General features: G+C 44.2%; 1 protein-coding gene across 3 annotated transcripts in view; it reads left to right on the forward strand.

Annotated features, from left to right (window-relative positions):
• cdh8 (cadherin 8) overlaps window positions 1-13858 on the forward strand; it is a 79585-nt gene extending 65727 nt beyond the window's left edge. For 2 of the 3 annotated variants that reach the window (XM_018752386.1, XM_018752385.1), the window contains exons 8-12: window positions 4751-4887; window positions 7421-7542; window positions 8270-8387; window positions 12525-12776; window positions 13130-13858. In XM_018752386.1, the coding sequence (XP_018607902.1) occupies window positions 4751-4887; window positions 7421-7542; window positions 8270-8387; window positions 12525-12776; window positions 13130-13623 (1123 nt within the window). In that variant the 3' untranslated portion in view covers window positions 13624-13858. Of the gene's footprint in view, window positions 1-4750; window positions 4888-7420; window positions 7543-8269; window positions 8388-8765; window positions 8922-12524; window positions 12777-13129 lie in introns of those variants that run through there. The other variant, XM_029256478.1, reaches the window with a different exon arrangement.
• The last annotated feature ends 1215 nt before the right edge of the window (window positions 13859-15073 follow it).

The raw sequence follows: 15073 nt of genomic DNA on the forward strand, positions 1-15073 counted from the left end.
TCTCACTGTCGTTTGTGCTTATGCGCCTAGCGGCAGTGTAGAGTACCCGGCCTTTTTAGAGTCCCTGGGGGGCGTGCTGGAAAGCGCTCCCACTGGGGACTCTGTCGTTCTACTGGGGGACTTTAACGCCCACGTGGGCAGCGACAGTGATACCTGGAGGGGCGTGATTGGGAGGAACGGCCTCCCTGATCTGAACCCGAGCGGTGAGTTGTTATTGGATTTCTGTGCTAGTCGCGGTTTATCCATAACGAACACCATGTTCATGCATAAGGGTGTCCACCAGTGCACTTGGCACCAGGACACCCTAGGTCGGAGGTCGATGATCGACTTTGTAGTCGTTTCTTCTGACCTTCGGCCATATGTCTTGGACACTCGGGTGAAGAGAGGGGCTGAGCTGTCAACTGATCACCACCTGGTGGTGAGTTGGATTCGATGGCGGGGGAAAAAGCTGGACAGACCTGGCAGGCCCAAACGCATAGTGAGGGTCTGTTGGGAACGTTTGGCGGAGGCCCCTGTCAGAGAGGTCTTCAACTCCCACCTCCGACAGAGCTTCAACCAGGTCCCGAGGGAGGTGGGGGACATTGAGTCTGAATGGACTATGTTCCGCTCCTCCATTGTCGGTGCGGCTGTTCGGAGCTGCGGCCATAAGGTCTCCGGTGCCTGTCGCGGCGGCAATCCCCGAACACGGTGGTGGACACCGGAAGTAAGGGATGCCGTCAAGCTGAAGAAGGAGTTCTATCGGGCCTGGCTGGCTCATGGGACTCCTGAAGCAGCTGACGGGTACCGACGGGCCAAACGGAGCGCGGCTCTGGCAGTCGCCGCGGCAAAAACTCGGGCTTGGGAGGAGTTCGGTGAGGCCATGGAGGAAGACTTTCGGTCGGCCTCAAAGAGATTCTGGCAAACCGTCCGGCGACTCAGAGGGGGGAAGCGGTGTTCCACGAACACTGTTTACAGTGGAAGTGGTGCGCTGCTGACCTCAGCTGAGGATGTTCTCGGGCGGTGGAAGGAGTACTTTGAGGATCTCCTCAATCCCTCCGACACGCCTTCCGTAGAGGAAGCTGAGGCTGGGGACTCGGAGGGGGACTCGTCCATTACCCTGGCTGAAGTTGCTGAGGTAGTCAAAAAACTCCTCGGTGGCAAGGCTCCGGGGGTGGATGAGATCCGCCCCGAGTTTCTCAAGTCTCTGGATGTTGTGGGGCTGTCTTGGCTGACACGCCTCTGCAGCATCGCGTGGAGTTCGGGAACGGTGCCTCTGGACTGGCAGACCGGGGTGGTGGTCCCTCTTTTTAAGAAGGGGGACCGGAGATTGTGTTCCAACTACAGGGGGATCACACTCCTTAGCCTCCCTGGGAAAGTCTATGCCAGGGTACTGGAAAGGAGAATCCGACCGATAGTCGAACCTCGGATTCAGGAGGAGCAATGCGGTTTTCGCCCTGGCCGTGGAACACTGGACCAGCTCTATACCCTCACTAGGGTGTTGGAGGGTTCGTGGGAGTTTGCCCAACCAGTCCATATGTGTTTTGTGGACCTGGAGAAGGCATTCGACCGTGTCCCTCGTGGCATCCTGTGGGGGGTACTTCGGGATTATGGGGTTCGGGGCTCGTTGCTACGGGCTGTTCGTTCCCTGTATGACCGGAGCAGGAGCTTGGTTCGCATTGCCGGCAGTAAGTCAGACCTGTTCCCGGTGCATGTTGGACTCCGCCAGGGCTGCCCTTTGTCACCGATTCTGTTCATTATTTTTATGGACAGAATTTCTAGGCGCAGTCAGGGAACGGAGGGTGTCTGTTTTGGTGGCCGCGAGATCTCGTCTCTGCTTTTTGCGGACGATGTGGTCCTGTTGGCTTCATCAAGTCAAGACTTGCAGCGTGCACTGGGGAGGTTTGCAGCCGAGTGCGAAGCGGCGGGGATGAGAATCAGCACCTCCAAATCCGAGGCCATGGTTCTCAGTCGGAAAAAGGTGGATTGCTCCCTCCGGGTTAGGGGGGAGTTGCTCCCTCAAGTGGAGGAGTTTAAGTATCTTGGGGTCTTGTTCACGAGTGAGGGAAAAATGGAGCGGCAGGTCGACAGACGGATCGGTGCGGCGTCTGCAGTAATGCGGTCATTGTACCGGTCTGTTGTGGTGAAGAGGGAGCTGAGTCGTAAGGCGAAGCTCTCAATTTACCGGTCGATCTACGTTCCTACCCTCACCTATGGTCATGAACTCTGGATCATGACCGAAAGAATGAGATCGCGGATACAAGCGGCAGAAATGAGTTTCCTCCGCAGAGTGGCTGGGCGCACCCTTAGGGATAGGGTGAGGAGCTCAGTCACCCGGGAGGAGCTCGGAGTAGAGCCGCTGCTCCTCCGCATCGAGAGGAGCCAGTTGAGGTGGCTCGGGCATCTGTTCCGGATGCCTCCTGGACGCCTCCCTGGGGAGGTGCTCCGGGCTTGTCCCACTGGGAGGAGGCCTCGGGGCAGACCCAGGACACGTTGGAGAGACTATGTCTCCCGGCTGGCCTGGGAACGCCTTGGGGTTCCCCCAGAGGAACTGGAGGAGGTGTGCGGGGAGAGGGAGGTCTGGAGTACTCTGCTCGGACTGCTGCCCCCGCGACCCGGCCCCGGATAAGCGGAGGAAGATGGATGGATGGATGGATATTTACTGCCTGTGTTCATCTCTGTTTGAATCATAACCCATCACATTGAAACTCGGTCTGGAAATAGAGGCCAGAATATTTTCAATTAGAGTTTATTTGTATGATTATGAAAGGTTTCCCAGCCTACTATGTGTGTGTGGTGTTCCAAAGACCACAACCGGGATCACTGCCTTCATCAGTGTGTTTTATCAAACCATTCAGAGAGATGAAATGTTTCTCTCTATTGAACTAAAAATTAAATATGTCATTTTAGAAGGAAAATTATTGTAAAATTAAAAAAAAAACATTTAGTTTGAGTAATGCCACAAATGTCAGAGGTGTCACTGGTGCAGGCATTTCTCAAATTTTACTTTTTCTGTGAGTGTGTGTGTGCGATGGGGCGCGCTGGCACAGTGGGCTTGTCCAGGTCCTGCTCTCTGGTGGGTTCGGAGTTCGAGTTCTGCTTGAGGTGGCTTGCGGCAGACTGGCGTCCCATCCTGGGTGTGTCCCCTCCCCCTCCAGCCTTGCGCCCTGTGTTGCTGGGTTAGGCTCCGGTTCACTGTGACCCCACTTGGGACAAGTGGTTTTAGCTAGTGTGTGTGTGTGTGTGTGTGTGTGTGTGTGTGTGTGTGTGTGAGCCCAGAAAAAGGAGGAGGGGACCATTTGCTAGTGTATTTATTAAATCTTGTTTGTTGTTTTACGGTTGCTGTATTCATGGTCATTATAAAACAGACACTACTTATACAACATTCTCAAAAAAATCCAGGTTATTTATTTATTTATATATTCATTTATTTATTTATTTATTTGCAGAGTTTACTTTGGTGGGGATGCGGTGGTGCAGCAGGCTTGGCCGGGTCCTGCTCTCTGGTGGGTCTGAGGTTTGAGTCCTTCTTAGAGTGCCTTGTGATGGACTGGCATCTCACCCTGGTGTGTCCCCTCCCCCTCCAGCCTTGTGCCCTGTGTTGCTAGGTTAGACTCCGGTTTGCTGTGACCTCACTTGGGACAAGCGGCTTCAGCCACTGTGTGTGTGTGTGTGTGTGTATATGTGTATGTGAGTTTACTTTGCGTTTATTGTTCCTTCACATCAACCTTAATTTTGTGGCATTCAGAAAAAGGTTCCTCTTTCCGTGCCCAGCTCTAGATCTGAGTGTTTGCAGTGATGCAGGAGCAACAGGTCCAAACACCAGAGATCAGAAGTGTAGCTCTGCTCGCCATGTTTGACATATTGGACCCGCCCCCAACCCCCCACCCCCCGCTGTCTCCAACATTCACAGAATAAATATTCTGTTGTAAACTATTAACAGCACCAATTGAATGGTTATGAGTTATGGGTACATTCTCTACATGTTAACTGCTGGTCCTCTTACAATGGCAATGTGACACACTGAGCTTCAGGTGTGTATGTTTGGGCTTGGCCTTTGTGTTCAGTGGAGTAAGACACACACACCCACAAACACAAACGCACCCACACATACTCACATAAAGATGTTCCTCGCTCCACTCAAATTCGCTCACCCTCTGAGAAACTGCGGTGTGGTGGACCTCCATGGGATACCCCTCCAAGAGGACCTTGGTATCACCCCAGCTCTTCTCCTTTGCAAATTTCCTGCTTAGCCCCGCTTCTAGAATATGCATCAATGAGTCATAGTTAACATTTCTGTCGCATTCCTTTTTCGCACACTTCCCGGGAAGGCAGCAGGTGGGCAGATGGGAAGTGAGAACATGTAAGTGAACATTATAGGTCACTCAGTTGAGGATACATGGTCTTGGGGCCCAAGAAAAAGGGGAGGATCATAGAGATTCTTTTTAGGGCCACCAGAAGCCTACTCTGTTTGTGACTTTCCTTTTACCCTTTTTTTATTTTGTAAATTGATGCTATTAAAATGTATGGTGATTTAATGTGTCCTGTTACAAGACAGAAGCTGGTAATTAATCCTTAGGTGATAATTACTGAGTCTCCACTGTTTTTAATATATATTAATCTGCACCAATTGCTTGATGAATGAGGGGTCCCAGTGGTCCATTTCCCAGGGCTTAATCCAAACCTTCAAGGCACCCAGTGTTCATGATACTGATGTCTATTGTGCTCATCTGTTTCCTGTTTTTTGTGTATGTTTACGTTTTCATTTTGGCAGGTACTTCATTGACCGGCACACAGACCTTGAGAGGCAGTTCAACATCAATGTGGATGACGGGAAGATCACCCTGGCAAAGCCCCTTGATCGGGAGATGGATATGTGGCACAACATCACAGTAACAGCAATGGAAGTCAGTAAGTGTACATGTTCCCTGACTTCAGATCTATCTCTCTTCCCCTACGACAAACTCATACCTGGAGAATTCCTTAACATCATTCTAATTAATATTTTTACTTTATTGGCAAGGTACTATTAGGATTCTGCATTCAGATGCTGCATACAATTAGTATTTTGGCCCAGAAAGTGGAAAAGAAAATGTACATTCATCCATAGTGTTCTGAATGAATTGAATCTAAGTTTTTTAATTTGAGGCACAGAAGTGCCCTTGGCTCTTCCTAATAAACTCGTACCCTACTCCATTCTGGTAACACTTTTGTTCAGTACAGATAAAAGAAAAGTCAGATACATGGCTATAATGGAACATGTGCTTGGTGTGGAATACGAGTGATTCATGTAATATGTCCCTTGGAGTCATATTATCTCAGAGGATTGTATATGGGGATATAAAAAAAATTGTCATCTTGAGCTAATGTGTGTAAGAGAGTTGCTAAACTTGTTTTCTGCAAATGAATGGAGCAACACTGTTGTCACATACAATTAAAAAGAAAGTGAAGGGCCCAGAGCGAGGCGTATCTCGATGTTCTGTTAAACAGCAGCAAAATAGCTGGCAGAGTCAATAAAACCAGACGTTCACCGCTCACAAAGATGGAATATATCTATTTAAAATCATGCTTGTCATGTCCTCTTGTGCACATTATGCTTTTGTGTTTGTGCCCTGTGGCAGCATCCCCGCAAATCATGGCGGAGGTGCCGCTGAGCTCCCGTACGAGGAATTTGCCAAAGTAAACATGGTGCTGTTTGCTGCTTTGCGAGCCTCACAGTCGAACTGAAAACACATTAAAAATAACAAATAAAAAATACACTCTGGGTGGGAAACAAGAGGGGCAGCAACCCTCTGCCTTTCCGTCATGATTTACCACTCAAGGAAGCTCCATATTCCACTGTGTGCACGCAAGGACATCTGGCTAATCAGATCAAATCTCTAGCTGCCGGTAAAGGAAACAGTGTCTTCAGTAGGCTGCGTCGGGCTAGGAGGCCTCTGAGTCACTACCGGGGGCCTCTGAGGCTCTCCAGGCACTAAGGTTGGCAATAGATCTACGGCTACTGCAGCAGCCACTGCAGCTCGCCTAGTTGCCTGCGCTAGCAGCTGAGCCAAGGCCTCTGCATCTCTTGAACCCCAAACACTTAGCCAGGGACAACATGGTGCTCTCGCTCTGACTTCGGCACCTGGCTAGGGTCTACATTCTCTGTTCTGTTTTCACTCCGCATGTCTCTCTCAGTCCTGGGTACTACCTCATCTACATCCTCAATGCTGTTCTCAAACCTAAATTTGAACCCTTACTAGGGCATACATTTCTCTCTCACTTCCAGCCTCAGTACAGTTCCCACCCCAACATTCAAACCTGGTCCTACACATCTTAGTCAGGATCAATACCAGCTGATCTACAACACTACTTGCTACTACTTAATTATATAGGTATAATTTAGTTTCTTTTTGACCATTCCGATATGTGTGGGCTGCCACTATTCTACAGTCTTGATGCTGTTCTCCACCAACATTTGAACCCCTGCTAGGTCCTATGTAAATTTTCACTGTGAGAGATATCGCATGATCTATGCCTTCAATGCTATTCACACTCCCAAAATTCAGACCAGTTATAGTGTTTCTTTGGTGGTCTCATCTCATACCCCCTGATTGGGAGCTTCATTACAATGATCACCAGCTTCCCACCTTAGCTTTAACCCTAAAGCAGTACCTCAAGGACAGGACACCTCAGTTCTTCTTCAGAAGTTTTTTCTTACCCTTTAAAATTCTTAAGTGAAAATCTCAGAGTTGAGCAGTTGGCAGCTCCAGTGTGACCCATCCAAGAAAGACCCTCTACGGGCACTATAAGAGATGTTGTGTGATTCAGATGCATTGATTTACTTTGAGATGCTACACTCAAGAGGTCGACTTCATTGCTGCTACAAGGTGTTCAGCAACAAAGGAGCACAGATGCTCTGAATTCTGCAGCACCAAACCACAATGTCATATCTTCATCCAAATGAATAGATTACAGCTTATTTAGTCAACTAACTTGTTCTGTGGTGGTGGCTCTGATTAAAGACAGTCATTTACAAGGACCTCACCAGGGAGTGAAAATTATTAGCAATGAATAATTTCAATGAAGCCTAATTGAAACTAATTAAATTGGCCTTTATTGTCTTTTAGGCTTCAAGTACCATCAGTACTTTAATATGCATTTCATAGAAACAAAAAAGTGGCTCATGTATAAAACATGGTTGTTATGAAGGGAATTTCAAAAGCACTTTACATGTGATTGATGTTTTTTTTTCTTTGTCTTGTTTTTTTTGCTAACTTAATAAAGGGCATGAAGTCAGGTTGATGTTTCTTTTCATGTACCCTGACCTCAACTCTTCAAGCGTAAAGGAAATAATCTGGAACAGAGAGCATATATCAGAGCAGCAGAATTTTTACCTGCTAGAATTGCTGCAATTTTTCATTGCTTATATAACTTCTGCTGCTCTCCCCTTTTTTTACACCAGGAAATCACAGCCAGATATCTCGAGCCATCGTTGCCATTAAAGTGCTGGACATAAACGACAATGCACCAGAGTTCGCCATGGAGTATGAGACATTCCTCTGCGAGAATGGAAAACCTGGTCAGGTAGGGACCAATCAGTCAGCACTACTGGTGTATCCCCCACGTCTCCTAGCTGGCAGCGAGCCATCGGGAATTAGATTCAATTCACTTCACGGACCAGGCCAGAGGCTGATACCCTCTTCTGTGACACTGAGTGCAGAGGAACAAAGGAAATCAAAACCATCAAGTCTGATTAGAGTTAATTCATATCCCGAAATGTGTCAGGAAACCCTTCCCTCCCAGTGGAAATGGTTACAATCTCCAGTACATGCTTGGAGATTTCAGCAGCCCAATCAGTTGATTCAAAGGTCCATTTTGCTGTACAGAAAAGCCAGTGTTAATTATAGCCATTGTCAGAACATAAGGATTACCTGTCAGTCACAAATTCGGAATCAGGTTCTTTGATATGCAATGTCTAAAAATGCTGCTTGATTCAAGCACATTGACAAGGCAGTGTTAATAATAGGCGTTGTCAAATCAGAATTCAGAAGTTACCTGTCAATTACAAAGTGAAGCTGAGCTATTTGAGGAGGGATGTTTAAATGATGAAAGTCTAAAGAATCAGGGCAGAAGACAAGTTGGTACAGGACATAGACATCTAAATTCATGCATAGTTGATATATTCTCATTTTTGGCAATTTTGCACTGGACAGTCAGAATTCAATGTTCAATGTAATGGAATAAAGTGACAGTAATGGGTGCAACATGAACACAAATTGGCCATAATCAGAACTGTCTGGAATTCCCACAGGTGATACAGACAGTCAGCGCCGTGGACAAAGATGACCCAAAGAATGGCCACTTCTTCATCTACAGTCTGGTGCCAGAAATGTCAAATAACCCAAACTTTACCATAAAAGACAACAAAGGTAGGAAAGAAGTCATGGTTTGGTTTTCAGGGGGAGGTCAGATGAATTGACTGCTGCTAGCAAGTTATTCCTCAGCCAAGGCTGTGAACTAATTAAAAAGCACCAAATTGAAAAAAGAAATAATGGAAAAGGATATTGCAGGATTAAGGTTACAGCAAACATGTGACGCTAGCCATTCCTGACTGCACTGTGCATTTTGAAAGAAAAGCAAATGAAGAATTGCCAGATTTCCAAGAAACCATCTTGCAACTCAGTGCAGGGTGACTCCTCCTGCCGTCATCATGTAACAGATGGCACTAAATTTGTTTGCTAAATACAGTGATTGGTTTAGCAAGTGATCTGCGCTTTCCTTTTTTCTCCTCCATCACACTCGCTGAGGAGCCCGTGTTCATCCTGATGTTACATAATATTGTCAGAGAACTTGGAGCGAGGAATCTTCATCTGGTCCCTTCCGTCTGTTCGGATGGAAATGCTGCGGGCGAGAGAAACTGATGTTCAGTGGAAAGGCACATTTATTTTTCTCAGATAATAAAATCAAATGGCTCAACTCCCAAAGTATTACGTTTGCTTGAACTTTGAGTAGCATATATCCTTTTTATGCTTATGCAAATTAGCAATGAAGCAATGAGCAAATGCTTCAATCACGAAAAGGTAAAAAATTTGTCATTATGCAATCTGGGGCTTGTGTTGCTGTGTATCACACAAAGTCCTATCTCTGCATGGTAAATAAAGTGCTTACCCTTGCATGTCTTTGTGACCTATGGTTAATTATGTCTTTTGCCAGTAAACTATGCAGTAGGGTCTCTTTTGAAATGTCTCACTATTGAAGACTGTTATCTGTTTTTACAATTTGCTGATTTGCACTCTACAGTGCAAGCTGGTAATAGACTTGGTCACAGCAGTATGAGCATGAGAACTGAGTGTTATTGTAACTGAGCAAAATTCTTCAGTCTCCATTAAAAGGCTGAAATAAATAGTATGCCATAAAATTGCATTTCTGACTGAATTTATTCTGGATTCGCTTTGACCCAGACTGACCAAAAGTTGTAGGTAGATGGAGAAGCATGCTACCACCAGCAGCCCCTTGCAAAATGGCGATGTGTGTCAGGCACTTGATGGAATCAGATTAATGGGAGCATCGCGTCAAGTAATCCCCTTGAACACAGAGAACCCCTTAGACGGAGTGGCCAAGCAGGGCTCCACTTTAGCCAAGCAAATGGGATTAAGATTAAATGTTTTCTAAAGTGACTGAGCTGTAAGCAAAGGAGATTATTAAAGTTTGCTATCAGAAGAGCATTCTGGCCCTAGCCGTGTTTGGCTGCACGGTGAAGGGGTGCAGTCGGCACATATGACTAGTTTGTACACAACATAGACACAAAGGCACAACGTGCAGAAACACTCACTCATACACATTATTGATCCTATATTTTTTTTGTTTTGCCGAGACTACAGATGTACTATGTATGTGCGGTTTCTGGGTTGTACCAACACCACTTCCTTTCAACTCCGAAAATTTCCACATGAAGTGCAATGGTGTGGTCTTGGCATCCAAATGCATGTCTCTTTGATTAAAAGCAGAATACCTGCACATCCAGGCAACTTTTTATTTGTCTTTCCAGGTCCCATGGCCAGTGACACACCAGCTCCAGTTTCTGCAAAGTATTTCAGTAATGCTCTCGCTTTTAGATCCTTTGCAAACCCACTGGGAATTGTAATGGATTCTGAAGGGAAATGCTGTAGGTCTGTAGGCTAGCAATACAGTGCTGAGTGGCAGCTGCAATATAGTGGATCAGTGTCATTTTGAAAAGGGCAGCTGGGATGCGCTTTGCGAAGGCTTATCGTCCAGGAGCTTTCAAATAATACACATGATATCATGAGAACACAGTAATATAAAACACAAAAGCATCAGACTAGATTATTTATTATAACTGGGAAGATGATGTTTGAAGCAAAACAGCAATTAGAAAGCTTCCATTAGCTAATGCAGACAGAGTGGAAAGCAAATAATATCTTAATGTTATACTGAAAAGTTTTTTTTTTTTTTTGTGGTATTAATATTTCCTTGTAGCGTCTCCCTTAACAGCTACATAACCATACTTGTACATGTGAATCAAACACTTGTGCTTTTGTCGGAGTGTTTGTACATTTGCATTAGTTCTGTGTGTGTGTGTGTGTATGCCCTTGTTTCTTACAGTATGTTAATATGATTAAAATTATTGAACAATTTAAGTTAAAGCACCTCAGAGCATTTTTATTGAAAAGAATTTGCTCTTTGCTATTCGTATTCTGCCATAATTGTATTCAGCATTAATACAGTTTTTAATGATGTACTTGCGTAAGGGTACAACAATACAGGTGTATTACTCTAAAGTTCCATAGCAGGTATTCTGACATTTCTATTTTCTGTCAGACAAGATGCTATGATGGGAAACCATCCATATTACAGTTCAAGCATACATTCTGTGCATCTTTACTGAACGAGCAAAAGGTATTTTTCATTGTCTGGAGCACAACCACTATCTGCCAGAAGCTCCTGCGAACAAAGATCATGCCTTCTCTTTGTTTATTGCTCATAAGCATTGCTGTGAAGTGGAACATTTGACTTCTTAATTATAAACACTCTATCAGCATTAATTTGAAATGTTATACTGTGACAAATCGTGCACTTCCTGGACTATTAACACCGTCTAATAACCAAATGGTCCTTTAATTATTATGATAAATCAACGTGGAGCATCTGCAAATAATTTTTCTGTTGTCCAGCAAAGAAAAAAAATGTGAGAACGTATTACAAATTTTGATTACAATGTCAATATACAAAAAAACAGACATTTTGCTTAAATGGTTATGCATTGATTGTGTTTGTATTAATGTTCTTGCTGGCACAATAGCCGCCTTCCGGATGTCTTCTGATTAATTAACTGATACCAGTCAGCATTCATGAGCTGTTCAATTGGCATGTGTTGCGAAGACGTTCAGTGTTTGCAATCACTCTTGTTGTCTGTAATCATTACCCCCCTCTCATTTGCCTACTTGACCAGAGTATGACTTCACCTCCTTCCATTTAACACTACCCCCCTTGGTCGTTTTCTTCCTATAGCTGTACGATATCTCATCTGCTCTCCTCAGCCTACATTTCAGGGTGCAAGTGAGGCATGCCAGTGCAGAAACTGACACGCTCTTAAACTCATTTCCATACCCATTCCCCATATGTCTGTTTTACTTAATCACGTGCAAATATGACACAAGTATGTTTGAGCACCACTGATGAGCAGAGGCCTTCAGCAAAGGAGCAGCGCATTTTTCTCCTGATTCACTTTATTTACAGCTCAGATCGACAGATTTGACTTAATAGGCTTCATGCTGCAACTGAATCACGGTGCTCTTCCAACACCACTGCCAGTCATCTTGAGGGCATGATTTCCTGTGACGTCCTGTGCTGCCCGAAAACCACAATTACAAGTGAAGCTTGGGATGTTTGCTCTGAATGCTGTGATCCACTCAGTGTGACAAAAACCAACATCATTTAATCGTTAAGCAGAACCTTTCCTCCAGAACAACATACAACTCAGAGTAAGCCATCCAGCAAACATTACATGAGTAGCTGTGTATATGGAATTGATAGGAAATATAAAGATGAAAATGCAAGATTGTGGAACTCTTAGGAGACCAGGAGAGAAATGGGTCTGAATGAGATTTTTCTTGAATGATGAAAGAGATTCAACATTTTCTTAGGGAGTACATTTTGTTACATTATGACTAAAACTGAGAACCTACTGACTTTCAGATTTGGACTTTTGATCTTGAACCAATCATACTTGGAACCATAAAGCAGCCAAGCACATTCCAGTCTTGCTGGGCTGTAGGAAGTGATCAGGTTCTGTCAGAATCAAAGAGCAGATACTTTGACCATCTTTGACATCTGAGCTTTGACAGGTCAAATTCATCTCATGTTGTGCCAAAGAGGAAGAGTCAATTCATTTTTTGATAGAAGGAAGTTCAACTTCTGCTTCCAGAAGTCATTACCTATAGATAATGTGCTAGATAGAGTGATGCATGTATACCTGAGTGTGTATATGTGTGTGCATGCTGTGTGATTTCCATTTTCATCTCTTGCATGTCCCTTTTTCCCCACAGACAACTCCATCAATGTGTTGGCCAAACATGACACGTTCCGGCGGCAGAAGCAGGAGATGTACTATTTACCCATAGTGGTCAGTGACAATGGCAGCCCACCCATGAGCAGCACAAATACACTCACCATCCGAGTGTGTGGCTGCAGCAAGGAGGGCATTGTGCAGTCCTGCAACGTGGAGGCCTACGTCCTGCCCATTGGCCTTAGCATGGGGGCGCTCATAGCCATCTTGGCTTGCATCATCCTGCTTCTAGGTAGGCCCGCCATATTCCTGAAAAACACATTCATAGGGACAGAGAGAGTCATCATATATACTAGATTTTCTCTCAAATTTATTGTAACGTAATTATATCATCATCAAAAGATGAATAATATCACCACATAATTGGAATACTAATAGAAGACTTACAATAGGATAACCTGTTTTCATGTTTTGATGACTTGGAAAAGCTTTAAGCAAATCAAATAAACAATTAATAAATTCTGGGACCCGTGACACTGCATTATTTTCCATATACATATAAAAGTATAGCACATAAAATTGCCAGATTTTTCTTAGGTCTTTCCGAATTTAAACCCATTTGTTATCTTCCCTTCTCCATTTCAGTCATCGTGGTGCTCTTTGTGACGCTGCGGAGGCACAAAAATGAACCTTTAATTATCAAAGACGATGAGGATGTCAGGGAAAACATCATCCGCTATGACGATGAGGGTGGTGGCGAGGAAGACACGGAGGCCTTCGACATTGCCACACTGCAGAACCCTGATGGGATTAACGGCTTCCTGCCACGAAAGGACATCAAGCCCGACCTGCAATTCATGCCTCGTCAGGGCCAGCACTCGGGGCCCAATGGCGTGGATGTGGATGAGTTTATAAATGTGCGTTTACATGAGGCGGACAATGACCCTACGGCACCGCCTTATGACTCAATCCAGATCTACGGTTATGAGGGGCGGGGCTCAGTGGCCAGCTCGCTCAGCTCCCTGGAGACAGCCTCTTCAGACTCAGACCAGAACTTTGACTACCTCAGAGAGTGGGGGCCACATTTCAGAAGACTTGGGGAACTCTACTCTGTGGGTGAGAGTGACAGGGAGCCTTGACGATGGACCCACAGAGAACCGATGATTTTGCCCACATACTTGTGTATTAAGCGAGGGTTGCCAGATATTAGGAGTCCCTGTTGACAAAAGGAGGACACACAAATCTTGCTTTCAAATGTTAGATGAAAGGATAATGTTCGTCATCTCCAGTACCGCATAAAATGCATCGTAACGTTGAGCAAAAGAAAATAATGCTTATATTAGGAGGTGTATGATTCCTGTGGAGTGTGAATTAGATTTTGTAAAGTGTCTAGCAGTTGTTTTGGATAACTGTCGTTCACTGTGACCAGAAACATCAGAATCTGGAATCTTGGGCAATGCAGCAATTCAGAAGAGGACAGCAACACTGGTCCTGTACTGGTCACAGCGGTTCATGCTTGAAGCGCTGGTATCGTCCAGCCAATGAAAAAGAATTCTGGATCATTCTGGACAATATGAACAAAAAAGCAATACGTGGTCTACATCGTTTTGTTGAATGTATGTACAAATTAAGAAAAGACACGCATAACCATCAAAAAACTGGTGATAAGGGTTACGGAGTTTGATACAAAGTGTTAACTACAATATTGACTGAGCCTGTTGGCTTGCTTTTTACGACTCTTTATATCCACCTGCTCCACGTGTCTGACACTCAAAAATAGTTAGCCTACAAATGACAACGTAAAAGACTATTTGAGGTTATACTGAGGCCTTTTTATAGAAGTGAGCTTCAAAATTCAATTGTACTCAGACTTTTTTTGCTTTTTTCAAAAGGTCATGTTGTTTCATCATTATAGCAAGTATACTTTTTATATCATTACTGGCTGTTTTGTGCAACTGATATTAAATGGATGATATTTAAGTTCAGTGTTTCCTTTTTCTGACTTTCTCATCAGAAATAGCTGTGCCATTGATGCTGAATCTGATGTTTGTTAAGGAAAAACATATATAATGTGATCATAGGCAGATAGAGGTGACAAAGATTTCAACACATTCTTCGTGTGTGTGTGTGTGTGTGTGTGTGTGTGTGTATATATATATATATGTATATGATATATATATATATGATACACACAAAAAGTTACCAATGATAACTTAAGCACAATGGCTTTGAAAATATACTTTGTGAATATTATACCCTAAACATCCAAGTGGTGACATTTATAAGACTTAGCCCATTTGTTTACTCCATTAAAAAAAAGACTAATGTTGCTTCTTGTGCTACAATATATAATATTAGTCCAAATACATGTATATAGCATAACAGATAACTTTTCTTAGCTTTCCTTTGGTATTATAGGGTTTTTTTTTTTTTTTTGTCTGTGCACGTTGGTTCTTGCACAGAAGAATCTGGAATAGCCCTTAAGTTGCGTGCATTTTCGGTTTGTATAAAAATACTGTATATTAAAATTGTCACTAGACTCAGCAGCATATATGAGAAACATCTTTTCTACTGTGCTTTAAGGCTTAT

The sequence above is a fragment of the Scleropages formosus genome, chromosome 11, assembly GCF_900964775.1.
Source record: "Scleropages formosus chromosome 11, fSclFor1.1, whole genome shotgun sequence".
NCBI classification, from domain to species: Eukaryota; Metazoa; Chordata; class Actinopteri; order Osteoglossiformes; family Osteoglossidae; genus Scleropages; species Scleropages formosus.